At 48.2% G+C, this 25,592-nt stretch overlaps 2 protein-coding genes and 1 long non-coding RNA gene across 3 annotated transcripts in view; 2 read left to right on the forward strand and 1 right to left on the reverse strand.

Moving 5' to 3' along the window:
- Positions 1-6,652, forward strand: part of PIGR (polymeric immunoglobulin receptor) — an 18,783-nt gene extending 12,131 nt beyond the window's left edge. Inside the window, exons 5-11 of the mRNA XM_007096282.3 lie at positions 836-1,168; positions 1,734-2,057; positions 2,983-3,157; positions 3,504-3,625; positions 4,255-4,386; positions 4,510-4,568; positions 5,596-6,652. Coding sequence (XP_007096344.2) covers positions 836-1,168; positions 1,734-2,057; positions 2,983-3,157; positions 3,504-3,625; positions 4,255-4,386; positions 4,510-4,568; positions 5,596-5,691 — 1,241 coding nt within the window. The 3' untranslated portion in view covers positions 5,692-6,652. The remainder of the gene's footprint in view (positions 1-835; positions 1,169-1,733; positions 2,058-2,982; positions 3,158-3,503; positions 3,626-4,254; positions 4,387-4,509; positions 4,569-5,595) is intronic.
- Positions 1,181-18,158, reverse strand: LOC122235824. The gene is made up of 4 exons (XR_006213894.1): positions 17,675-18,158; positions 10,010-10,047; positions 9,727-9,776; positions 1,181-1,466 (listed from the first exon to the last, which is right to left on the reverse strand). It is a non-coding gene; the product is annotated as an uncharacterized LOC122235824 (long non-coding RNA).
- The window catches only part of FCMR (Fc fragment of IgM receptor), a 15,930-nt gene continuing 2,409 nt past the window's right edge, over positions 12,072-25,592 (forward strand). Inside the window, exons 1-7 of the mRNA XM_042976084.1 lie at positions 12,072-12,236; positions 19,149-19,484; positions 20,241-20,372; positions 21,326-21,548; positions 22,981-23,111; positions 23,493-23,648; positions 23,874-23,932. Coding sequence (XP_042832018.1) covers positions 12,200-12,236; positions 19,149-19,484; positions 20,241-20,372; positions 21,326-21,548; positions 22,981-23,111; positions 23,493-23,648; positions 23,874-23,932 — 1,074 coding nt within the window. The 5' untranslated portion in view covers positions 12,072-12,199. The remainder of the gene's footprint in view (positions 12,237-19,148; positions 19,485-20,240; positions 20,373-21,325; positions 21,549-22,980; positions 23,112-23,492; positions 23,649-23,873; positions 23,933-25,592) is intronic.

A 25,592-nucleotide genomic window follows, 5' to 3' on the forward strand; every position in this document is an offset into this window, starting at 1 on the left:
AGAGCTCTCCCAGGAAGGCAATGCCCCAGCCTCTAAATTTCCTCCTCAACATCTCATAGGGTTATTTTTTATTCTGCACCATCTGGCCTACTCAGCTGTACTTTGGAAATCCAGGAGGGTGGTGAAATAATTAAATCCCTGCTCCCTTTCACCTGGGAGCATCCTGTATAAAGTTACCCTCATGAGAAACAGCAAACCAGTACTTACAGTTCAGTGTCCCTGCTCTTGTGACCTTTCCTTAAGGGGCTCACATTCTCTGCCCATCATTTTTATACCCAGCTCAGTCCTCATCACATTCTTCAGCATCTTCATAGCTCAGAATCCCCACTGCACCTCAGCTTTGGCTTATTGGAGAATGGCCATCCTTTTCTGAGATGGCCCTCAGGGTCCTAACCAATTAAACCTTCTGTGCTACATAGTTTATATTTTAAATCATACCATTCTAAATTTATTTTCTTAATTTGGAGAAAAACCACCTGACCGTTTCTATGGTATGAGCTAATAAACTGACAAATAGTTACATAGGGAGAGATTTTGTAAGAAGCCCAAGGAGTTCAAGGACTGATGGCCTCTCCTTAAACTCCTTCTATTCTCTGCCCAGAATAAGGTGGGAAAAGAAAATGAGATGCCCAGGCTAGTGGTGAAGATCACTGGAGTCTGGTTGGATGGCTCCAGCTATAGGCTCTGTGACATTAGGACAGTCTTTCTCATTTTCTAAGGAGAGTGAGGTAAATAGTCTAAACCTCACTCCCCACTCTGGCTGAGACCATGCGGAAGAGACTGCCAAGACCATGTTGCTGATGTTCTGAAATTCCATCTCTGTCTGTACTTGCAGAGACCACGATGCCCCAGAGTCCCTCTGTGGTGAAAGGTGTGGTCGGAGGCTCCGTGGCAGTGCTTTGCCCCTACAACCCTAAGGAAACAGATAGCCTAAAGTACTGGTGTCGCTGGGAAGACACTCAAAATGGCCGCTGCCAGCAGCTGGTAGAGAGTGAGGGGCTGGTTAATGAACAGTATGAGGGCAGGCTCGCGCTATACAAAGAGCCAGGCAATGGCACCTATACAGTCCTACTCAACCAGCTCACCAATGAGGACGCTGGCTTCTACTGGTGTCTGACCAGTGGCGATACTCGCTGGAGGTCCACAGTGGAGCTCAAGATTGTCGAAGGTAAGAGCTGAACTGGGGCAAAAGAGAGGGGAGGCATCCCCAGGATCATCCAGTCAACAGCGACATCACCCGGAACCACTCTTCTTTCTATCTCATCCCATGCTGATGGGACAGACCTCGGGAGAGAGCCCCCCTGCCGAGATGTCATGTTTTCATAATTGTAACAACCACCCTTTCCTGAGAAAACCCCACACTCACCAGACCACCACACATAGAACCTTTTATTATCAAGAACGTTGGCTTCTTTCACAGTATATATGGCATCAGCTGAAGTAGAGTGCAGCTCTTTGTATGGAGTCTAGAAGAGAAGAGAGGAACAAGGAAAGCAAACTGAAGTCAAGAGTTTGTGTTTTATGATAGACTAGATTAATGTATGGGGGTCATCAGCAATAATCATTACATAGGCACATGGTTGCATTCTTGATGTATTCAGTATCATGTATTTACTTATAATGCTATCCAGAGAGGACACGGGCTGTGGACAAATGTCCTCACCACAGCCACTTCCCTGCAGCATTACCAATGCCAACTTGTGTGCCTATTTCTCCCTCCCTCCCTGCTCCAGGAGAACCCAGCCTCAAGGCACCCAAGAACGTCACTGCTTGGGTGGGAGAGACTTTCAAGCTCCCCTGCCACTTCCCGTGCAAATACTACTCCTATGAGAAATACTGGTGCAAGTGGAGTAACAGAGGGTGCAAGACCCTGCCCACCCAAGATGATGGCCCCAGCCAGGCCTTCGTGAACTGTGACCAGAAGAGCCAGATAATTTCCCTGACCCTGAGCCCAGTTGCCAAGGAGGATGAAGGCTGGTACTGGTGCGGGGTGAAGGAAGGCCACCGATACGGGGAGACCATGGCTGTCTATGTGGCAGTCGAGGAGAGGGTAAGGGGTAAGTCTCTGAGGGCGAGGCCTACGCACCCCCCTGGGGACATCAGAGAAAGGCTCCTGCCTACAGGCTTCTCCAACAGGGGTGGCCTTTAGGTTTGGTTATAAGAGACTAGAGGCAGGGGGAGATTTAGCCTCTATATAGTCTCATTTAACCCTCTAAAAAGAGCATCTGAAATAAACATACAAACTAAAAATAAATAAATAAATATTAATAGGTTTGCCATATGACCTCAGCTTCAAGACAAGTCCCGTAGTTGTCCCTTCAGGCCATTTTGAAGCCCTTTCTATAGGAGAGACGTTCTATATGCAGAAATTTCAAAGTCACTACCACATGCAGTATGCTCTGCCAAAGCCTACTGTCAAAAGAGGATCAGATATCTTCATGTACAAGATCTGGTAAAGAAAATTAAGGCAATCCCTTCTAGAAAGTTTGCATCTTAAGTCTCTTTTTAAAATGTCACATAAAATGTTTTATTCCTAATGAGGGTGTGATTAGTCCCCCTAGAAAGCCTACTGTGTCTGGGTGCAGCTGGTCTGGTTCACTGAGGAACCTACTGCCAAGCTACCACCAGGGGGCAGCACTATTGCACCCAGTCCTGTGGTCCCTAGACCTTGGGCAGGGTTTCAAAGCTGAGAAAAACTTCCGTCTCCAAATGATAGGTTAGCCCTGAAACAGAGCCGGGTCTATGCCATGGATCCTTGTAGATGGACATGGATTTGGTGTGAACAGGACAGAGATCGTCTGACAAGCTAGAGAGGACCATCACTCCTCTCTTTCTAGTGTCATCCTGGACTCCACTCTAACAGCCTTGAGATCTCACCCTGACCCTATGATTGCTAATGAAGTCCCACTCCACGGATTCCCTAACTCCAGGGAGTGAAAACTGACAAAGAACAATCATTCAGTCTCACTCGTCTTTCTCTAGGGTCCCAAGATGTCAGCCAAGTGAGGGCTGCTCCTGGTGAAGAAGAAGTAGAGTCAAGTGTCAGGAAGACTGAGAACAAAGTGGTTCAGGATCCCAGGCTTTCTGTGGAGGACAGACCAGTGAAGGATACTGGAGACCTTGCTGGTGAGAGCAGAGCATCCGTGGACACGGACAGGTGAGGACAAGGACCTCAGGTTGGGCCATAGGGACCATAGAGGAGAGCCTGTCTACCTGTCAATAGTGGAGAAGGCTTCACTGTCTTGGCTTGTGCTCAGGAGGGTCCTCTGCCCTTCTCATGTGGCTGGAGTGGCATCCACCATTTAGTTTAATTTCCCAGGCCTGGGATGCAGAGAAGGCCCAGTCTTTGCTTTTGCCATATCTGAGAAGTATCCTTAGAAGAGTAGAGCTAGGGGGCCACGTCAAGAGAAGGACTGAAAGAAGGAGCTAGTGAGACTCAACCTGTCAGCACATCCTGGGACCCCATGTCTCCCTTCCAGTGACTAACTCAGTCTTTCTTCCAGCTCTGCGGGACAAGGCAGGAGCTCCAAAGTTCTTGTCTCTACCCTGGTGCCCCTGGGCCTGGTGCTGGCACTGGGGGCCGTGGTAGTGGGGGTGCTCAGAGCACGGCACAGGAAGAATGTTGGTGAGTGCCTGAGATCCCTTGCCCCCCATCTCCAACCCTGAGCCCTTGGACCTCCGTGGGGTTTTATCTGCCCTTCGTGTCGGTATGTGGGGGGGGGTGGGGCTACTACAGTTCCTTCTCTTTCATAGGCTCCAAGAAAGGGTTCTGGGAAAGCAGGATGGGGAAAGATAAGCTCCTACCCAAAATGTACATTAAAGTGCTGCTATCTCTGGAACATCATCTCTGATGGCTCGGGGTTCAAGTTTAGAGGCAGGATTGGCAGGAGGAGGAGCTCAGGAAGAACTACACTTCTACCCTAGTTTGAGAACTGACTGATTGTATGACTTGGGGTGTCCCCATTTCATGCCTCAGTTTCCTTAGGGCTCAAGGCAGGGGTAATAATAACCACCTCACTGGGCTGATGTGAGGACAGAATGAGACACTGTGCGTTGAAGGGTCAGGGGTTGTTGAGTCTTGATTATCTGTGAGAAGGGATGGAGAAGGAGACTGATCATTTCTGGGTCAGAGTCAGAGGTGAGCAACCTGCCACGCTGCCCCTTCCAGCTATCCTTTGGGGCTCCCTCAGAGGCAGCATGTCCTGCTCACATTTGTCCTCTGTCCCTACACCGACTCCTCTTTCTCCTGGACAGACCGGATTTCGGTTAGAAGCTACAGGACAGACATTAGCATGTCGGACTTCGAGAACTCCAGGGAATTTGGTGCCAATGACAACATGGGAGCCTCTCAAGTCACTCAGGAAACATCTCTTGGAGGAAAAGATGGTATGTCCCTCACTCAAGGGAATGCCCAACCCCTGGGAGAGCAAGAATTATACCTGACTCTGCCTCTGGGGTGGGAATATGAGGCTAGTGAAGGCTAATCCCCCCACCTTGCTCTTCACATAGAGTTCAGCGCCACCACCGGGAATACCATGGAGACGGAAGAACCCAAGAAGCCCAAAAGGGTAAGAGTGAGGAGGGAGATGGCGGCCCCACTTGTGTGACAAGGAAGTGCAGCATGAGGGTCTGTAGTCATATCTCAGAGTTGGGGCTGATGTCTGAATAGGGAAGATAGTGTCAACTTTTTGAGGGCAAGACGTATCCTACCGGCCGTGGTGTTAATGTGGCTGAGGTGCAGGAGATGAGCTGCATTTATAGGCCGTGAACATGCAGCGGGGAGGGAGACTGGGGGTTCAGAAGGAAGTGCGCAGAAACTTCAGCCACAGAGTAAGAAAGGTCAAATGTCAAATGGCAGTGACTAGGTGAATTGTCTTCCTGAGCTGTGGAACCTGTGGACTTCAGGCCACCCACCTTCCCTTGAGAGTTTGCTCTCAGGACCAGCCTTTTGCCTGAGTCTAAAAGACATTTGCTGGCAGCAGGCAATTTGATAGTCACTAGAAGCCCTTCCCCACTCCAACCACATGCCATATGACTTGAAATCCTACCAGAGGTGACTTCTGACTCTGGGTCACATATTACCCTCCTCCCACCCGCTGTGCCTCCTTAACCCCAGCGTGTAAATGCTTGCTATCCTATCTACTCTGCCTTGAAGCAGCAGAGACCCTGAATCTGGAACAATTAGGGGAATAAGCTAGTCCTGAAGACGGGCTTCCCCTCCAGCCCTGTGTCGTTGCAAAGCTCCATCTTTGAGATAGTGGTCCTGTGGCTGATATCAGCCTAGACCACCTTGCCCATGTACTGTGTGGGCAGAGCTTCCGGGGACAGGCCCAGGCAACAAGCGTGGTTCCACTCCATGTGTCAGAAGGCGGTAGTGAGACAGAGGGAGATATTTTTAGAAACTGCAACTTTCCGTTTCTCAAAATGCATCATTGGTGAGCATGGGGAGCTAGATTAAGAGCAGCAGGTCAACACAGTCTGGGGTTGCTTAAGCCAGGATTATGTACTCAATATATTTAGTGCCTACCCTCCCTCCGACCCCCACCCGCTGAGCCAACACCCCAAACACTGACTCCTGTCCTGTTGCCCCCTTAGTCCTCCAAGGAGGAAGCTGATATGGCCTACACTGCCTTCTTGCTCCAGACCAACAACATGGCTGCCGACGTCCAGGGGGCACCCAGTGAAGCCTAGGCACCAGCTGTGCCCTCCCACCATCCATGACAATCACCTTCAGAATCATGTTGATCCCCGGGGCCCTCAGCTCCAGGGTGCCTCACTGCGTGCCCCCTCACTGCATGGGATTCTCAAAGGGATTCTCCTCCTCACTCCACCCCTCCTTCTCTCCATCTCCCCCTCTCTTTCATCTTTTCTTCTTTCCTTCATTGAAAATACATATTTGGATATTCACCAGAACCAAGGCAGCCTTCTAGACACTGGGACAGAAAGGCCGTCACCCCGGCCAGCAGCATTTTTGTAAACATCACGGAATCCTTGGAAACTGCAGCTTCTCTTGGTGCAGTTATACTCACCAAGACCTGAAATCCTCATCAGGTCTACTCACCTCTGCCCATCGTGGGAGAGAAATCATAAACTGTCTGGAGTCCTGGGGCCTTAGGGATCATGTAACGTGGGTTTACATACAAGGGATCACACACACACATGCAAACCTTTCACACATGAGAGGTAAAGAGGTTTGCTCAAGGGCACCATGTAGCATAAACTAGTGTCAAAACTAGATTTGGTACCTCTACCTGTCCTCTTGACCAGGAGTCTCTCTACAAGGACCCTTGCACTCCTGATGGAGGCAGAGTTCTAGAATAAGGAGGAGGAGGAGGAAGAGAAAAACGTAATGGAGACTAGTCTTTCGCAAGCCCCACCTCGGGGAAGAGGACTCTGTCTTTTTCTGTCACTCAAATGGACCTAATGGGATAAAAGAGTAGTCAAATACGCATAAAGCCACTTATTCGAAGAGCTCTGAACCAAAGGAAGGAAAGAGGGTGTTTGATGATGCTGGGGAGGGGCTGAACTCCAAAGAACTAAGGTTTAAGGTCTTTTTCCCTCTGAGCTCTGTACTTCAACCAGCACCTACCAGCTGAAACTTGCTTCCAAATCAAAAATGTGATTTAATTAATAATTAAAGACCATGATTGCCACCAAGGAGGCTCAGACTGCATTTGTCCCCATACCTTCTATTTCCCAGGTAACCCTTTCAGGGTGTTTTGCTTTGGTAACCACTTTCAGGCACTCCAGGCTGTGTGCCTAAACCAAAGTTCCCCCCACCTCCAACGCTGGACTGAAGGGGGCTAGGAGACTGCCTGTAAGTGGGACCAAGATGATCAATAAAAGAATTGTTTGGGGTCTACACCAATCGTCAAGAACCTGAAACGCTGTGTTACAGAACTTAATTAAGACTATTTATAATGGAATAAACTGAAAGCAAGTATAACTGTGCTTCTCTTAGGCATTAAGAAAAAATCTTGGTTAAGTATCCATGGAATTCTTGACCTTGGATCTTATATCTTCGTGGGGTATCCTTCCAGATAGAGAGGCTATTAATCAAAACTCAAGTAACCAAATGAGTAAACTCCTTCCACAGAAATTTCAGCTAGAAACTAGTTAAATGATAACTTAGCTTTTAGAATAATTGACCCAAAGTCTCTTGGGGGACAGTGATTAGATAAAGGACCCCCTTGTCTGCCAAGGCCATTCCTAGGTTCTGGCACTAAACCTAATCATATCGTATCAACCCCTCACACCACACCAGACTCTTCCTCAGGGCCTCTGTGTATCAGAGTTCTCTCTGGGAGAAAGTTCTTCCCAGGCTTCTATCCTGCCTGATGTGGGGAAGAGAATTTGCTTCCACCTGGGCCTTGATCATACTGCTTCTGATGCTTTGTGCTTCCAAGCCTGCCATTGACCAGACTCAGATTTCAGTCCTCCTTAGTCTCCCCTCCTGCTCTACCAACCGCAATGTCCAGGCCTGATTCCTGGACCCTGACCTGGATCAGAGTCTTGGGCTGTACTCGGGCCCAGAGAGATGGTCATCAGGAATATTTATTTCTCTCTGTTCTCTGTAATGGGGATGCATATTTAGCTTCTTCTGGAATGACAGCAAATCATTCCAGGAGAACCAAAACCACAAGGTGCATCAGAACCTATGTTTTCCCCCTGGAAGCTACTCTCCGACCAAAGCATCTTTCCTGGGGCAGTAAGATTTAGATGCAGCTTCTATATTAATGCCAATAACCTGCAAGCCAATCCGGGGCTCAGGCAGCCTATCCCATTCCCTAGAATCAAAGACCAAGAAATGCCACTAAAGTCGTAGACAATCCTGTATTATTCTTAACTGATGTTATAAACAGGTGGTCAAGTATAATAATGTACCGCCCAAAGCCCACCTGAAATCCTTCCATGAATAAGGAAGCTGGTCTGTGGCTGAAATGGGATATCTAATAACTTAAAAGGTCAACAATTTGGGGGAAGTTTTTAGTTTCCTAGCCTGCTATAACAAACCAGCATAAACTGGGTGACTTAAAATAACAATAATTTAGTCTTTCGCCGTTCTGGAGGTTTGAAGTCTGAAACCAAGATGTCCGCAGGGTTGGTTTGTTCAGGAGGCTGAGAGGGGGAAGCTGTTTGGGCCTCTCTCCTCATGTCTGGCAGCCGCCCGCAATCCTGGGTGTTCCCTGGCTCACAGCTGCATCACTGCCGTCTCTGCCCCATCCTCACGTGGCCTTTTCTTGATGTGTCTGTCTGTGTCTTCACACGGCCTTTGTACAAGGACACCTGCCATTGGATTTAGCTCCCCCCCATCCTGTTTGGCCTCATCTTAATGAATTACACCCACAGAGTTCCCATTTCTAAATGAGGTCATATTTTAAGGTTCTAGGTAGACATAAATTTCAGAGGGACAATATTCAGCCCAGGCCTTGGGAGTAACAATCAACTGTGGGGTTAATGATAAACCAAATAGCAATGATCAGTGCCGAGCAATGACTCAGAGGACTACTTAACTGTTTCTGATGACTAAAAAAAAAAAAAAAAATCTTCCTCAAGTTCCTGAATTATTTTGATTTTTTTTCCTTTAAAAAATCTATTAGGTAATAATGATTACACATTACTAAGGCCCAATAGTGGCCAAGAATCTGCTTACAGTAGTTGATTTTGGTTTGTAAAGCTATATATATACATATATACATACACATACACACTCGTATACACATACATATACATATACAAATACATACATATCGTTTGTCTAAGACTTTCCCAAGAGTCAAGACAGAACATTTGTCCTAAGAGCAGTAAATGAATCTGGTCCCCAAAGCAGAGAAACAAGTACAGTCCCCTCCTCACCGACCCCACAAGCTTCTCTGAAATAATGAACTCTACTAGGGAGTCTATATAAGAAACATAGTAAGAGATCGTCTTAGAAAGACCACATATCTAAGGGGCCACCAAAAGAAAAGATATAAAACAGACCAATGGCTCCTAGCTAGCTAGGGTGCTGAAATAGGAAGGGAAAGAAGATGGTCAAGCTCTTAGATTCCAGGAGTTCTGAGGGCTTGGTAAGCCTCTCCTAAGGCTGATAAAGAAATGGGCAGCTGACCCACCCTCACTGGAGTCAAAAGTCTTTGATTAAATGTGTGGAGGTGAATATTCTAAACTCCAGATTTTTGCTGATAAATCGCATTAAAATTCATCCAAAATTCTACATATTTGGGTTCTAACCTTAGAATACCAATAGAAGTGTGGCCATATTTAGGTAAGAAGTCTTACCATTTCTTATAGCAGAAGGCCATGAATAGGCTCACAGTAAAGGTTAACCTTCCCAAAGCCTTGCTCCTGTGGAGTGGCTCAGTCTGGGTCAGGCAAGCCTCTCGTCCAAGTTCTTGGAAAGTGGGAACCGCAGGGTGCCTGAGCCGGGTACCTCTACCTGAGTGGGCTCCTTGGTGAATCTAGCAGGTGAGGGGATGCTCATGATCTGTCTTTGCGGAGAGTAGTGTTGAGTCCCGGGGAGGGCCGCTTAGGATCTCAACCCTCAGTCTGGAAAGGCCCAGGAGATGGCTGTTTCAGAGGTCAAACAGCCTCCAGGAGGTCAAACGAGGGTGATGTTACAACCAAGCACAATCCATAATGACAACTTTCCCCTTAACGGAGACGGCTAATCTCCACTGAACTCACACTATATTCCAGGCATCGTATCAAGCCCTTTGTGATGCTTACCTCAGGCAGTCTTCACGACAACCTTACGAGAAATATTTTTCTTACCCCATCTGTAACATAGGGAGGATAATAAAAACCCAAGTCATTATGGGAACTAAATGAATTCACCTGAAGGACTTAGGACAGTTCCCAGTGTATCTGGTATTATTTATTGTATCCACTTTCCTGTCATCAGACTCTGAATTTTTTCCCATTGCGTTCCTCCCTTCTGGTCAAGCGTTAGCCCCAGAGGATGTTAGGCCACTGAGTCCCCTGCCTGTCAGTGGGCTTCAGCTTTTCATACCTTTTCCCAAGTGGGAACACCAGGGCAACACAGCCGCCCTGTGAGTCAGAAAAGAGAAATAAAATTTGGTTGGTGAAAAAAGAGGGAGAAGAGAATGAAGACAGTAAACTCCTCCACTTAGCCAGGGTTCAGCCTTCCCTTGGGGACCCAGCCTACCCTGAGACCTTGGGGTAGAGACTGGAGGTAGAGACTGGATCGCCCAGGTCTGGGAGTTTTGATTCCTCAGATTTCAAGCGTTCACTTCCTACCCAGGAGTTCTGAGACCCACCCCCCCCACCCCCCCCAATTCCCGCTCGTAACAACCCCAGTGTGATGTTACTAAGGGTTTCATCTGGGCCACCCGCGATGTGAAAATATCTCATTGCACACATTCCCAGCACTGCAGCCACAGCACATCCAGCCCACGTCTCCATAGACGCACGTGTGCACGCACACAGCATGTTCGCACTCACGAGCCACACACACACACCTACCCATCTTACTCCCACATTCTTACACCCACAGTCACACACACACCCACCACAGTCATTTATTCTCTCTCTCGCCAAGGCAGTCCCAGGTCTTGAGCCCAGCAGATGGCAGAGCCCGGCTGTGGGACAGCTGTGAGGAATTGGGACGAGCCCTCCAAGTGGGAAGGGTGGAGGCTGACCAGAACCGAGGCCTCTGGCAGTCACTCACTCTAACCAGAGGCCTGAGGCTGCCCCCCGACGCCTTGGCCCAGTTGGTGGTTGGAGGAAATCAGAACTGCAGCGGCCCTGCGCTGATGGAAACCCAGATAGGGGTGGGCAGGACAGGCTGCCCGCCCCCCCCCCCCCACACACACTTCCTCTGCACCTGCCCTGAGCCTCGCGTTTGACTTCTCCTGCGGATGTTGTCGTTTTGTGTTTTGGAGAGCATGTGATCAGTCTGGTAAGAAAGGGGGTGGAAATGGCCTCAGTCCTCGGTGCCCCCGAGAGGCTGCAGCCCCTGGAAATGAGGATGCTGGCCAGGGGCCTACAATGTAGCCATCGGGAATGAAGCCCTGGGGACCCGCTGATTAAGTGACTGCTCCATGCTGCACCTCCACATTTAAAAGTCCTTCAAGCCCTTCCATGGCCATGGTTTCTGCCGGGCTTCACGTAAGCCCTGTGATGTAGGCAGGGCAGGGACCACCCCTATTTATTAATGAGGAAACTGAGGCCCGAAGCCAGGAAGCACCAAACTGGGACCAGAAGCCATGTCTTCGGACGGGAACCCAGAGCTCTTTCTGTGATACCTTGTGACTGACGGCCTCAGCATATCTCCCTTCTCCATCAGTCACTGGCCCTTTCCCATAGACCCTCGGGGGGCTTGGAGCCTAGCTCTGCCAGGCTGCTGTGACTTCAGACACTGTCACGTGATCGTCTGGCATGCCTCTGTGGCCACTGGGAGGTTGCCTGGGCCCCTGCCAGAGGGCAGCACCTTCAGGGGCAGAGCTGGGAGAGATGAAGGGTGGTTGATCTGAGGTTCTGGGCAAACTGTGGTTAATTAAGACTCCAGGAACAGTAACCTACAGGAGGGAATGCCAGGCTCATTGAGTCCCACCCTCCTTTTCTAGATAAGGAGATCTAGGCTCAGAGAAAGGGAGTGAATTCCTCAAAACCAATGGTTAGTATTCCCACATGGTAGGTGCACAAAATTATTTGCCAAGTAAATTCAAGGGCTACAACCAGTATCTTCTGACTTCAGGACAAAGTTTCTACCCATACAGTCCTCCTCAGATGGAGAAAATTGGTGACAAGTCTCTTTTATCCTGAAGACAGGGATAAGGCAAGTGACTCTGTCTCAGAAGTCAATGAATATTCATAATGCATGGGAGGCCCTTCCAAGAAAACATGCCCAAGGCTAAGAAATATCATGCCTGAGAGCTTCTAATAGCTTTTTGGAGCTACCTACCTAGAGGCCCTTTGAACCCTGGTGACCCATTCGTGCTCAACATAACATATTTTCTCAATTCCTAACTTCCGCTGTGGTTTGCTGGTATTTTCTTTTTTAGTCTAAAACTAGTTAGCAAACAAAACAAGTTGTCATTTCCTCATTTTCAAGTCTTGCTCCTCGTGGGGGCCAGAAATCTCTTTCAAGCTCCAGATTGTAAAGGGTTCCTGGGTGAGCAGTGGGTCCCTGTCCCCATCTCCAGGGGCTTTTGGATGGGACGTTGCTCTGGAAGGAGCCATGGACCTCTGGCTTTGGTCACTTTGCTTCCTGCCAGGTAAGTGCCCTGGGAAAACACCTTGGACGTTTTATGAGGTTGAATTGTCCACAGGTAGGGGAGTTGCTGGCCATCTCTAGCCCTGATGTTCCTGGGTGGATTTATTTGCAGATAATTACTCAGGGCAGGATAAGGATAGAGACCATGTGACGTTCTGGACGTCCTCCCCACTCTCTGTGAGTGCCCCGCTCTCCACTCCAGACACATCTCCTGTGAGGCTCAGGTGTTGACCCACTAGTGTTGAAGGCATTACCTCTCCTAGGCGTATTAGTTTGATAATATGGGATCGTAAAGCAAGTGCCTCCAAATTTCTTTCTTCTTACCTCCACATTCTCTTTCTTTGGATCTCTTTCACTGCTGATTTTCAACTTTCAGCTTTAAACAAGGACTCCTTCATCAGTTCAGTAACCCTAATCCATTCCTCAAGTTTAATATCTTCAGCCCTGTCTTCTGAATCCCAATAGCTGCCTTCTGGGAACCCCCACTTTAGTCTCCCACCAAGAGCTGAAATGCAACATACCTAGCACCATAATTCAAGTTCCTTTTTAGCCCCCATCCAAACAAGCTATTCTATCCATCTTAACTATCTCTGATATCAGGTGCAAATGCCAGAATGATTTTTTTACCACCTCTTACCACTTATTCCCACCCAGACTTTGACCCAATTAATGGCCAGTTCATGTAATTTCTGGATTAGCATGACCGGGATAAGCAGCCTCTACTAGAGAGGTAACAGAGGGAATGGAAAGGAACAGAACTCAAAGTCATCTCATAACTATCCCACTTCCTCCAAACTGACCCACTGGTGAATCCAGATTACTCTCTCTAATGCTTGACTCTAATCATAGGATCGCCCTTCCTAGAAACCTTCAATGGCTCCCACTGCCTACAAACTCCTACCTTGTGCTCCCCTTTTACCCTCTGAGCTTACCACACTCCCCTGTGCTTCCCTAACCTCCAGCCAAAGAGGACTCCTCCTTAAACATGTGCTGGACATTCCTGTCACCATGTTCTTACTCATGCCATTCCTTCTGCTGATAACATCCTTCCTCTCATCTCCACCTTTTATGAGCCCTTCAGAATTCACTTCAACCTCCACCTCCTTGTACGCTTTCCAGAACCCTGTGTTCTGAATCCCAAGAGCTGACCTCATTCTGCCTTATATTGTGACTTGGCATGTATTCACTTTATTTTGTTGATTAATTGGTGAGCTCCTTGAAGGTCAAAATGATTTTTTATTCATATTTGCTTTATTTCTAATGGCTTGAATATGGAAGAAGTCAAATATTTGTTGAGTCAAAGATTGAAACACCCTAAAAGTCCAAGGAAATGCAGTTTTAATGAAATGTCAGACTCTGTGAGAGGACTTATGTCAACACAGTGGATGGTTAACTAAACTTAGGCTTGAGAAGAAAGAGTGGTTCAGTGGGGGTAGAAGCTCTCTAGGAGTTAAGGGTACTTGAACTGCAGCACTGTAGTCTGTCCTGAGCAACACCACCATTCTAGCTGGGCCAGAGGGGTCCCTGCTCTGGATCTAGTCCATCTCCCTTTGTGCCCATCCTCAGAGAGTGAGGAGTTCACAGGCCCAAGGGGATTGTCCTCCTCAAGCCCACACTCATATCCCCTCTTCTAGACCTCGAGCTCCTTGTCCAGATGACTCTGGGCCCACTTTCAATGACCGTATAAGCCTCCATACTGGGTCTTCTATCCTAGAATTCTATCTTATTCTATAAAAGGCTGTTTGGAATGAGATGGGCGGAGCTAATACATGAAACCTGGATTATCTGCTATATATGTACTAGGACTCTTGTGGTGTTGGCAGGAGTTGGGATGAGAAAAGAAGGGGCTATAGGACAGATGCTAGGAGTAGGAGACTTGGAGACATTCTTCCCACATAGAAATGTTTTATTTATTTTTATTTTTATTAAAATTTTTTTAATGTTTATTTATTTTTGAGAGACAGAAAGACAGAGCATGAGGGGGAGCCGGGCAGAGAGAGAGGAAGACACAGAATCCAAAGCAGGCTCCAGGTTCTGAGCTGTCAGCAGAGAGCCTGACACGGGGATGAAACTCATGAACCATGAGATCATGACCTGTGCTAAAGTTGGACGCTTAACCTACTAAGCCACCCAGGTGCCCCCAACACAGAAGTATTTCTGAGTGGACATCTAAGGTGTGTGAATTTGTCAAGATGGGTCATAGGACATACTTTACTCATCGGTTTATTATCTTGATTTATGATTTTAAAATATTTAGACATATGATATTGGGGGTCTTTATTTGTATTTCTGCCCCAGGTTGTACAAATATTGGAATTGTCCTTGTTCCAAGAGCTCAGTGCATGGGGCACAAACCATAGACCACATGGCCCTAGGGGAAGTTCCACAATAAAACAAAAATGTATTACATGATGTAGGCTTTTTCACCTTGACCCATAAAAGTAATAATACATATGCGTGATGTTGTGACCCAGTACACACACACACACACACACACGCACACACACACACCCCTAAAATTTATTCTTGATTATTTAATATAATATGGGAATGAGTTTTGGGTTTCAGCAGTTGGGTGGATGCCGGTACTCTCTTCTGAAACAGGAAGAGCTTAGAACAGGTTTTGGAAGAGAAATCAAGAATTCTTTTTTTGTTCGTCTATTTGTTTTGCCATGGTAAGTTTGAAATACATCTTAGATATTCAAGTAGAGTCCAAGTGGCGATATCAGAAAGGTGATTCTAGAGTTTAGAGGTAAAAAAGACAAGACTAGAGATAAATGTTCTGGAAAAAACTACATACAGTTGGCATTACAAGCCATGGGAGTAAATGAACTAATGTGGGGAGAGGAAGGGAAGACTGAGAAGAGACCAGGCATAAGTACCAGGCCTTAGGGCAACCCAATACTGAGAGGTGGATAGAGAAGGAGAGGAAAGTAAGGAGATTGAAAAGGAGCAGTCATTGTGAGTGTGGTGTTAGGGAAGCCACGAAAAGTAAGCATTTCAAGGTGGGAGGGCTCAGTTCCCTTACATGCTGCCAAGAGGGCAAGTAAATGAAGACAAAGACATCGAATGTGGAAGCTAGGAAATTTTTGCTGACCTTGACTAGCAGTTCTAGTGGAATGTTGGAGACACAATTCTGACAGGCATAGGTGGAAGAAGTGGGAGGTATGAAAGTGGATTCTGCGACCTTGATGACTCATTTGAGAAATAGAACAGAAGAGGGGTGGCATCTGAAGGGGAGGCAAAAGGTAGATGGAGGGTTTTTTCAATATGGCCAATATCAGAGCAAGTGTGTAAGCCATGGCAATGATAGCAAAGAAGAAACCAAATGACACGGCGAGGAGAGAGCGATCAGGGTGGAAGAGAAGTTCTAAAGAAGGTGAGCAGGTTGGACTCAGGACACAGGAAGAAGAACTGGCTTTGGGGAGGAGGGGGGACACTCTATTCATTGCGACAGGACAAAAAGCAGACAGTCTGCCTGGACACACATGTTGGTGTATGTGGGAGTAGGAAGTTGAGTAGAACGTTTCTCATCTTTTAAAAAAGTTCACACTCCATCTGGTAAACATAGAAGTCTCAGGGGCGCCTGGATGGCTCAGTCAGTTAAACGTCCGTCCCTTGGTTTGGGCTCAGGTCATGATCTCACGGTTCATGAGTTCGAGCCCTGCATTGGCCTCTGTGCTGGCAGTGTGGATCCTGCTTGGGATTCTCTCCCTGCCCCTCCCTCATGCTCTCTCCCTCAAAAATAAATAAACACTAAAAAAAAGTTGCAGGCCAGCTTCCTTCTTCCAGAAAGAATTCTGCTGTGACTTGAGTTGCGAGGGTTCTCATCAGCCGGAAAACCACTGCTCAACAGAATCCGAAGCCCATCTTCAAGGCACCACCCCAGCCAAGGCCTTTGGAGCATTTACCATAATTTTCATCATGGAAATGATGTGTTTTTCTCCCATGGTCCAAACATATATATTTATATCTAACTATATATCGAGAGTGACCTTTTAAATCACCTATACCCCTGTCCTCTACCATCGCCACTGAAAATCAAGTCACCAAGTTAGACATTAATGTCACTTACTAAGTAGCCTCTCTAAAACACCAATATTAAAGGGGTTGGGTCCCTTAGACACCTACTTCCACCCCTCCTTTTATTCCCCAGAATCATATGGAAACATAGTTATGTAGTTCAGAATTGCAAAAATTCAAGGACACCTGGGAAGCTTATTTTAAAATGCAGATTCATAGGCCCCACCCTAGACAGATGTAATCACCATGCCAAAGGGTAAGATCAGGTCACCAGCATCCTACTAAGTTCCTCCAACATGCCTCATGTGCACACCGGGCATAAATTCGAAACCAGGAAATTACATCTATCTTTTCTCTCTTTGGGAAATCTGCTTTTCTAAACCCTGGTTGCGGGTTAGAAGCTACTGTGAACTCCAAGGAGAGCTGGGGTCTTGTCCTTTCATCTCACCAACTAGTGCTTCCTTGGGACCAGAGCTCAGAGTACCCAGCAGCTTTTCTTGTGCTTCATCTGTCCAGGGTTTAGACAATAAGGATGCCTTGCTTTGTCTCTTCTGGCTGCTTTAATAAAACATCATAGACAGTGTGGCTTAAACAGTAGAGTTCATTTCTAACAGTTCTGGAAACTAGAAGCCCAAGATCAAGGTGCCGACAAATACTGTCCTTGGTAAGGGTCCTCTTCCTGGCTTACAGACAGCCACCATCTCTCTGGGTCCTTACATGGCTTCTTCTTGTGTACATGGAGAGAAGAGGGACACTAATCCCATTATGAGGGCCCTACTAACCTCATCTAACCCTAATTACTTCCCAAAGGACTCATCTCCTACTACCATCACATTGAAGGTTAGGGCTTCAACACGCGAATACTAGGGGAACACAAACATGCAGCCCACCGCAGGGGATCTGGGTAAGCCAAGGGTTTACCAGAAGCTCATTCCTGAGCAGAGTGAGGTCACTCGAGGTGTGATGACCTCCCTTTGCTCTATCTTGCTCCTGCCCATATTGTAGCATCTTGCTCTTGGGAAAGCAGCATTCATGCCCCTTTCTGGCTGGGTTGGTCCAAAAATACATGCTCACTCTCAGATGCTGGGCTTTACACACAGGTGTGGGCTGTCTGGACACACAGGGTAATTCCCCCACCCCCTTGATTGGGTCTTTGTCTTTTGAATGGGTCACCCTTCCATTGCCATGTTCCAGTCATGAGGCTGCCTCACACACCTAGGTTTCCAGCAGATTTGAAACAGCATTGGATTATTTGTGTGCAAGTTTCCATGTTAGATATTACATGTTCTGGCTGGACCCTCCTCTTATCCCTACCATGTTAACACCAGTTACACTCTTAGACTTGAACACACTCCTGTAAACGTTCCCCCTTCCAGCCCCTATCCCCCATTCTCATACTCCCATGGTTGTTTCTACCTCTTCACTGGTGTCCACACTCTCTGCTCCCTCCGGAATGTCCTCTTCAGCACTCTCTGCTTGTCCAGAAACCTCAAGCCCTGCTTCTTTCTTTGACTTTCCTTATCTTACTAAACTCCTTGGAGCTATTCTTAATGTGTGGTCAGGGGATGAATTTCAAGAAGTCTGTCAACTTCTCTCCATGAACATGCCATGTTCTCTCTCATATCCCAGCCTCTTTGAGGACTGTGCTCATTGCCTGGAAGAGTCTTTTCTTCTTCTACCCAAGTTCCCTGGCCCCACTCCAACACACATACTTCACCCTCTGCCCCTCTTTCCAGGAATATGCAGACACTTATTGGGACCCATTTAGTTGATAATTAATCATATTTGGACTTACCCTCTTTTCCCATCTGACTCAACTGTGTTAGATCTGCCTTCTCTCAGCCAAAGCATAAACTTTTATTGTATTGTATTGTATTGTATTGTATTGTATTCTGTTCTATTCTATTCCTCCCTGCTCCCACCCTCCCCAACAAACATACAATGTGTATACACCTGTGCACATGTGCACACACACACACACCCTTGCATTCCATCTGTGTTCCCTCATTCAATGAAGACCATCATTCTCTCAGTTGCCCTCCACACTCAGTCTTTCAGGTCACAACTTAGACATCACTTCTTCCAGAAACCCTGCCTCAAACTACACCATCCCTTGGCAGCAGCCTGGATCCAGTTTCTCTGATCACTGCTTCCAAGCCTCCCTGCATATCTCTGTTGTGGGGTGTATCGCATGACTCTGTAGTGAGTGTCCATTTGTACTGCCCACTAAATGATTCATTCTGTGCAGGGAGGGATGCCAGCCATCTTCCTGCCACATAAAAGGCATTCAACAAATGCTTAAAAAAAAAATGATTTAACAAACAAAACTGAGGGTGAGCAGTCGTTTTGGCTGAATGGATCTGAGCAAAACAAAACTAGACAGGAAAGCTGTTGCAGCAAAATCGCACTGTGCCTCCCAACACCGCCCTGAAATCTGTTGGGTGCTATGTGCTGATTGGGGTTGCTATGGCATATCATCTCTCCTCGGCGTGGGACAGAAGTTTTGATAGTAGCTTTGACTTCTTAGGGGTTTGGTAACTGAGATCTTAGGGGTTTGGGTTCGAATGAGGGTGAGGGTTATGTTAAGGTTTGGGCTGAGAGAGGTCCAGCTGGGAGTCAGGCTTGGGCAAAGGGCTAGGGAAGAACATGGAGTCAGACTGAGGATGTACATAGGGTTAGGGATAGGAGGAGGTTGAGGATGAGGCTAGGGCTAGAGATCAGGAGAAGGTCGAGGCTAAGGTGATCTGAGGCTTGGGCTGATGATGGGGATAAGGCTGAAGCTAGAGAGATGAGTGTGAGACTGGGCCGGGGCCTGGGTTGGAAATAGGGCGGGAGTTGGGGATGTGGTTGGAAATGGGGCTTCCTGTACATTAACTCCCTCTCCCTGCAGTGGCTGGGGCTCTGAGGAACCTCCCAGAAGTAAAGCTGGAGGGAATTCTGGGTAGCTCCATTACCATTGAGTGCCCGCTTCCTCAAAAACATGTGAGGTTGTATCTGTGCCGGGAAGTGGCTGAATCTGGAGTATGTTCCACCGTCGTGTCCAGCAAGAATTTCGTCAAGGAAGAATACAAGCACCGAGTCACCCTGAAGCCATATCCAGATCAGAATGTGTTCCTAGTGGAGGTGACAGAGCTGACCAAGAGTGACAGCGGAGTCTATGCCTGTGGGACAGGCATGAGAACAGACCGGGGCAAGACCCAGCAGGTCACCCTGAGTGTCCACAGTGGTAGGTGCCCCCCCCCCCAAGGAGGCTCAGTGCACCTAGCAAATGTCACCACCCGGGAAGGCTGGGAGAACCACTGAACTACAGTAGTCCTACAGACTGTCATGCTATTACCATGCTAGCCAGTCCAAAGATAATTGGGATTTGCATAGTTGAAACCTCATACAGTGAATTAACTTCACAGTCCCCCAAATTTCCGACCCAAACCATTTGAAAGGAACAAATAAACGCTCTCCTTGCATTGTATTCTATCCGCACTACCCAAGGTCTGAGGGGAATGAGGGTTTAAGGTACAGGAGAGGCTCTGAGATGGGAGGAAATTGGAAGCAAAAGGACATAACTGCCTTACATAGCTGTCCCATGAGACATAGCAGGGATAACTATCAAGGAAAGACAGTCATTTTTCAAGTCACATTTGTAGGTCAAACTTGGTATTTTATGATATGAGCCTTTCCATATGTCTCCCAAATCCCACCTTTCTCCATTCCTCTACTGACTTCTTAACTCCTATGCAACCACTAATTCAACAGCCATTCTAAAATCCCAGTGGCCACTGAGCAAGGGTGAAAGAGCATTTCTTTCAGGGAAGTTTCCAGCCCATTCTTTTTCTGCTCTTCCTGGTGGACTCTGGCCTCGTCCTCCCACTGCCATCCACCCTGGCTGAGTCAGCTTCAACTCATACCAACATCCCTTCCTGGGGTCTCAGTCTCCTCCGAGAGCCCCCCCACCCCAGTGTATTTATTCCCTTTGCCTCGATAGAGTATGACCCATTCTGGGAAGACGAGCTGATGCCTGAGCCTCCAAGATGGTTTCATAAATTTTTACATAGACCGATGCCCCCTTGGTTCCAGATGCCTGCACATGCCGATTCTCTTGAATTCATACCTAAAGGTCAGTTCACCAAAGCTGAGGTAGGAGAGGTGGGGGCGATGATGTGGGGGCATTGTGACAGTGGAGGGGGGAATATGTGTTCAGTTCATGGAATGGTTGGCAAAGCACAGCTGAGTCTCAGATGTGTATTTCCCTGTCTTGGGAGACGGTACTTCCCAGAGATTAGCATCCCTATGTCCTTCAAGCCCATCCCAAAGCCTGGGCACTTGGCACGAATTGCAGAACTTACACATCACCACCAGGTGGCACCACAAGTAATGCTCCATTCACAAAACCCACTTCTTTTATGAATGACTTGGGGAACCAAGACTGGGCAGATCTTTTCCAGCCAGAGATGGTCATGCCTCCTGTTCCCCACAGGGCTGTCTTCATTTTCTGGCATACAGTGATTTTAACAACTCTCTTTTGCAATAAAAAGTCGGATGATTATACTAATGGTACTTTTACATTTCCATACCTTTTTCTTGTTTTAAATGCATCTTTAACATGCAATTATCTACATCATATCTTCACATCTATCTTATGAGGTAGATACATCAATTGAACATTGTGACACTACAGAACTTTTCTGGGTGCCAAGAGGGATCGTTTAACTGAGCATATCTTATACCCAAGGTTGTGGGATGGAAGAGACCAGGCAAGCACACAACTACAGCATAAAGCAGAGTGGGGAGGGAACAGCAAACAGGCCTTTTCCCACGATCAGAGGAGAGCAAGCTCTTCTGCCTGGAAAGTCAGGGAAGGCTTCCTGGAGGAAATGACATTTGAGGCAAATATACATAGAAGGTACTAGGTGGAGAGGCCATGCTAAGAAGGCATTTCAGGCCATGAGGACTGCAATAGGGGGAGTCCAGGGGAAAGGAGAGTGTGTTCAAGAAAGAGAGGGTGACCCCATCCTACTGGTGACTAGAATGTATATATGGAAGGTCACTCTTTCCCGCCATCTCCTGCAGCTACCCCACCAGCTCAAAGGACTGAGGCTCCTCCAGCAACCCACCCCTCCCCCACCACCCGAATCTCTCACCACCTTCGAGTTTCCAGAGCATCTTCAGTAGCAGTTACCAAGCCCCCAACCTTCCTGCCATCTACCACAACCTCAAAGACCTCAACTCCGGGGGTGCTTCGTAGGCTCCAGACGGCCAGCTACAACTACCACAGCAGGCTTCACAGGCAGAGGTAAGTAAGAGGTCTCCACCATCCAGGATGGGCTAGAGGTCAGGCAAAGTAGCCTAGAGTTAGGAGATCCATTGAAATCTTCCTGCAGTGTCCACCAACAGAGACCCTTCTTGTGTCTAGCCTACCTATGAGTGTAGCGCATTAACTTATTAGTCCAATAACAAGAACGCACTTCTCAATGCCCCAGCAGGACACCCTGCAGAGATGAGACCCAAATCTTTTAGTCACTCAGCGTTCATTCAAATCTATTTTGATGGGGAACTAAATAAGAATAAAATTAACAATAAAACTGTTAACTACTAAATTTAGCTTCACTGTTTTACTTTTTCAGTGTGGTTTCTAGAGTATTTAAAATTACATATGTGACCACACTGTATTTCTATAGGACAGCGCGGGTCTAAAGCCTGGGGAGCACCTAGGAAAGTGCGACGATGGACCACTAGGGGGCAGCATTAGAGCAGACGCCAAAGAAAACCTATAATAATTGGAATTATTTTGCCTAACCAAAGACAAACATGTTAGTGAGAAAAGGGACCTCCAGCATCATTTGGGTTTTACAGATGAGGCAACTGAAGTCATGAGAACGTTGTGGTTTGAAATAGAACCAGGACTCCTGATTCCTGGCTCAGTAAACTACACCAGCCTACCAGTGGAGAATGCAAGTCAATTCAACCAACATTCTCTTAGTTTCTACCATGTGTTGGACATTGAAAATGTAAGAAAGATGAAAACATGCAATATCCAGGTCTTATCTTACTAACTAATACAAGTCTGACTGTGAAAAGGGTTGTAACCAATATAAACACAAGAGTTGAGGACAGACAGAAAAAGTTGATTCTAGTTTGCCATGACTGGAGAAAAAAAGAGAACTTATGTGTTGACCCTTTAAGGAAAGTAAGGTTTCAATTTGTAGAGGAAACGGAGGAAAGACCTTATAAGCAAGAGGGAGCATTATGAGAACAGTGTCTCTTCCACTTAAAAGAAATTTAACTCATTTAGTATTTGCAATAATCTTGTGAGGAAACAGAGGTGCAAAAGCTTAGAAGGGAACTGACATTTACTAACTGCTGCTTAGACCAGGTGTTCTAACTTCTTTATATCTACAATTTTGTTTCAGCCTTAAACACTTCTGTGAAATAGGCTTTACTGTACCCATTTCCCAGGAAATGGGAGGCTCAGAGAGGTTGGGAGACTGGTTCAAGATCACACAGCCAGTGGAAAGCTGAACCTGAATTTGAATCCAAATTTCTTGACTCCATAGACAAGACTCTTTGGGGCAGATGGCGGGGCGGGGGGGGGGGGGTGTTAAAAAAAAGGGACAAACCTGTGAGACATCTCCCCAAAAGTTGGCTACTGAGGAGCTGCCTTAAACCTCTCTCCCTCCCAGACTCCCAGACTTCTACTGTCTCTCTCCCTCTCCTTCCTTCCTCAGAGCCTTCCACCAAGGCCCGGTGTCTGGGATGGAAGACCAAGGATTTCACATCCTGGTGCCCACCGCCCTGAGCCTCATCCTGCTGACGCTTGTTGGACTGTTGGTGAAAAGGGCCATTCAAAGGAGGAAAGGTGAGCGGCTCGGGGCTCGGTTAGGGCGAGGTGAGCTTCCCAAAGGGGCCTGAGCTTCAGACTCCGCTGGAACCCCGCCCCCTACGCCCCCCCCCCCCCCCCGGCCTGGAAACGCAGGAGCTTTAGTTGAGCAGCCAGGGACGTGAGGAATGTGGGATGAGGGGTCAATGTCTGGAAATGAGAACGAGGAGGGTGGCTTGGGCCCTTTGGTCTTCAGTGGGGGACAAGGCTGTGCCCAAGCACTCAGAGCATCTCCGCGTCAGACACGGCCAAGCACCGCGGAGAGAGACCGCCTTTAATTTCCTGAGACCCGAGGGCCGGGAGGGGTGGCCACCGGCCTCTGACGCCTTTCTCCTCTTTCCCCGCGGCTCTGCCGGGCAGCCCTCTCCAGGCGGGTCCGCCGAGTGGCGGTGAGGATGCGCGCCCTGGAGGCGTCCCAGCGGCCCCCGCAGCAGCGGCGCCGCGCGTCGCAGCCGCAACGCTCCCAGAACATCTACAGCGCCTGCCCGCGGCGTGCTCGGGCGGCGGACGCTGCAGGTGAGCCGGCGGCTGGGCGAGCTGGGGACGGCGACCGCCGGGTGGGGCAGGTGCCGGGCAGAGCGGGACCCGCGGGCGCGGTGCAGCGGCGGAAACCGCCCAGATGCCGAGTTTGCGCCCGAGCGCCGCGCCTCCGGGAACGCCCCACGCCCGGGGTTTCCGGCGGGCCTGGGGGCGGGCCGGACCCGCGGCCACGCCCTCACCTCTGTCTCCCCGGGTCTTTAGGTGAGCGGGAGGCTCCTCTCGCAGGCCCTGGAGCGTCAGCACCCCCGGCCGCGCCGCAGGTAAGCTCCGCCCCCCACCCCTGATTGGTAGCCGCTGCCCTGAGGGCGGCCCCAGACCCGGGTCTGGCCCGGGGAGGAGGAGGGGGGCGGTTCCTCGAGCTGCCTGTTAGCTGAAGGGCGTGGCTTTCCCAGCAGCTCCTGGGCCCGCAGTCTGGGAAGATTTTCGTCCTTTGGTGGTGTGAGTAGACTGCCCAACAACGGTCGTGGACTTCATTAGCTGGCTTATCTAGCCAAGCATGACCGTGGGGGTATAAATGGATGCTTAGTAGAGGCGACAGATGGCAATTCCTGCAGAGGAGGGCTTTGGGGTGGAAGAGCTCCGATTTCCAGGAGGTCTTAAGGGAGTGGGATCTACCCAGTTTTACCTTAATATGAGGGAGAGCTTTCTAGTAAACTCTCTAGGGTGAGAGGAGGTAGTTTGCGCATCACTGGAGGCAGGAAGCCTGGCCTCGAGGATGACTTGGCAGATGTCAAGACGTACATAGGGTTCAACCCTTGGGTGAGGAGGATTCCTGTGGAAATCTAGGAAGGGACGTAGGGAACTGCTGTTTTCTATTGATGGCCATTGGCAGATGGGTAAAAGGTGTTTAAACTGTCTATTCATCTTTGTTTATCCAAATTAAGAAGAGAAAATATTTTCTTCTCTGGAGTAGCCCGTAGTAGTCAAAAATACCACTGCCTCAGGAACAAGGAAAAAAATAAGTGTGGCAAATGTTCCTGTTTTAATTGGGGTGTAGACTAAGCCAATGCAACAGACCCTAACCCACAGGGCTCACAAGATGGAAGGCTATTTTCCTCCCAAGTTAAGGCAGGGGCCAGGAAGAGGTGGCCAGAGCCACCGGGTCATCCAGGGACTCAAACATCTTCTGTCTTGTTGCTCTGCCCTCCTCTGGAGTCTTGACTGGTCCGTAGTCAATGCTCAATCACCAGCATTATGTCTACATTCCAGCCCATAGGAGGCAGAAAGAGAAAGGTGCTTCCCTAAGACCATGACCCTGAGGTTTCACACATCACTTCCAGTCATATCCCATTGGGCATAACTTAGTCATGTAGCCACACCTGTCTTCAAGGGAGACCGAGAAATAGAGTCCCTAATTGAGCAATTGTGTGCTTTGCTAAGAAGGGACAGTGATACCCAGCAACAAGCAACTGCTCTGCCACAGTTACCTCTAGCTTCTTGCCCTTGCCCTTGCCCTTACCCACTCCTAGAGAAGGTTCGCAGTAGTTTAGGTATGATCCAGCAGCACCCATCTTCCCTTACATTAGCCCTTTTCCTTGAACTTCCCTGTGGCCACACACACCCTCACCTGGGCCTGTATTTTGCTCAAATCGTATCCTTCCTCCCTGCTTGGGACTCTCAGTCCCACTCTTAGGGACAAAATCTTGACCAAACAAGTCCACAACAAGGTGTGTAGGGTTAATGGCTCACTATTTCAGCTTTCAGAAGGAGTATCTTAATTTTTCAAGCAGAATAAATTAATCTCGAACGGTGAACTGTAACACGCCTTAGGAGACAAATTTTTGAAGCACACTGCAGCTCATTCCCTCTCTGGTAAAGTACACAAAGTTATAGTTCCTTCCATTAGAACTTCCTGGGCGCCTCCTATGTTCATGGGGCCGGACTCCTGGTTCTAGGACTTGTATTGCAATAGGTGACTCC

This window comes from Panthera tigris, chromosome F3 (genome assembly GCF_018350195.1).
Source record: "Panthera tigris isolate Pti1 chromosome F3, P.tigris_Pti1_mat1.1, whole genome shotgun sequence".
Taxonomy (NCBI): Eukaryota; Metazoa; Chordata; class Mammalia; order Carnivora; family Felidae; genus Panthera; species Panthera tigris.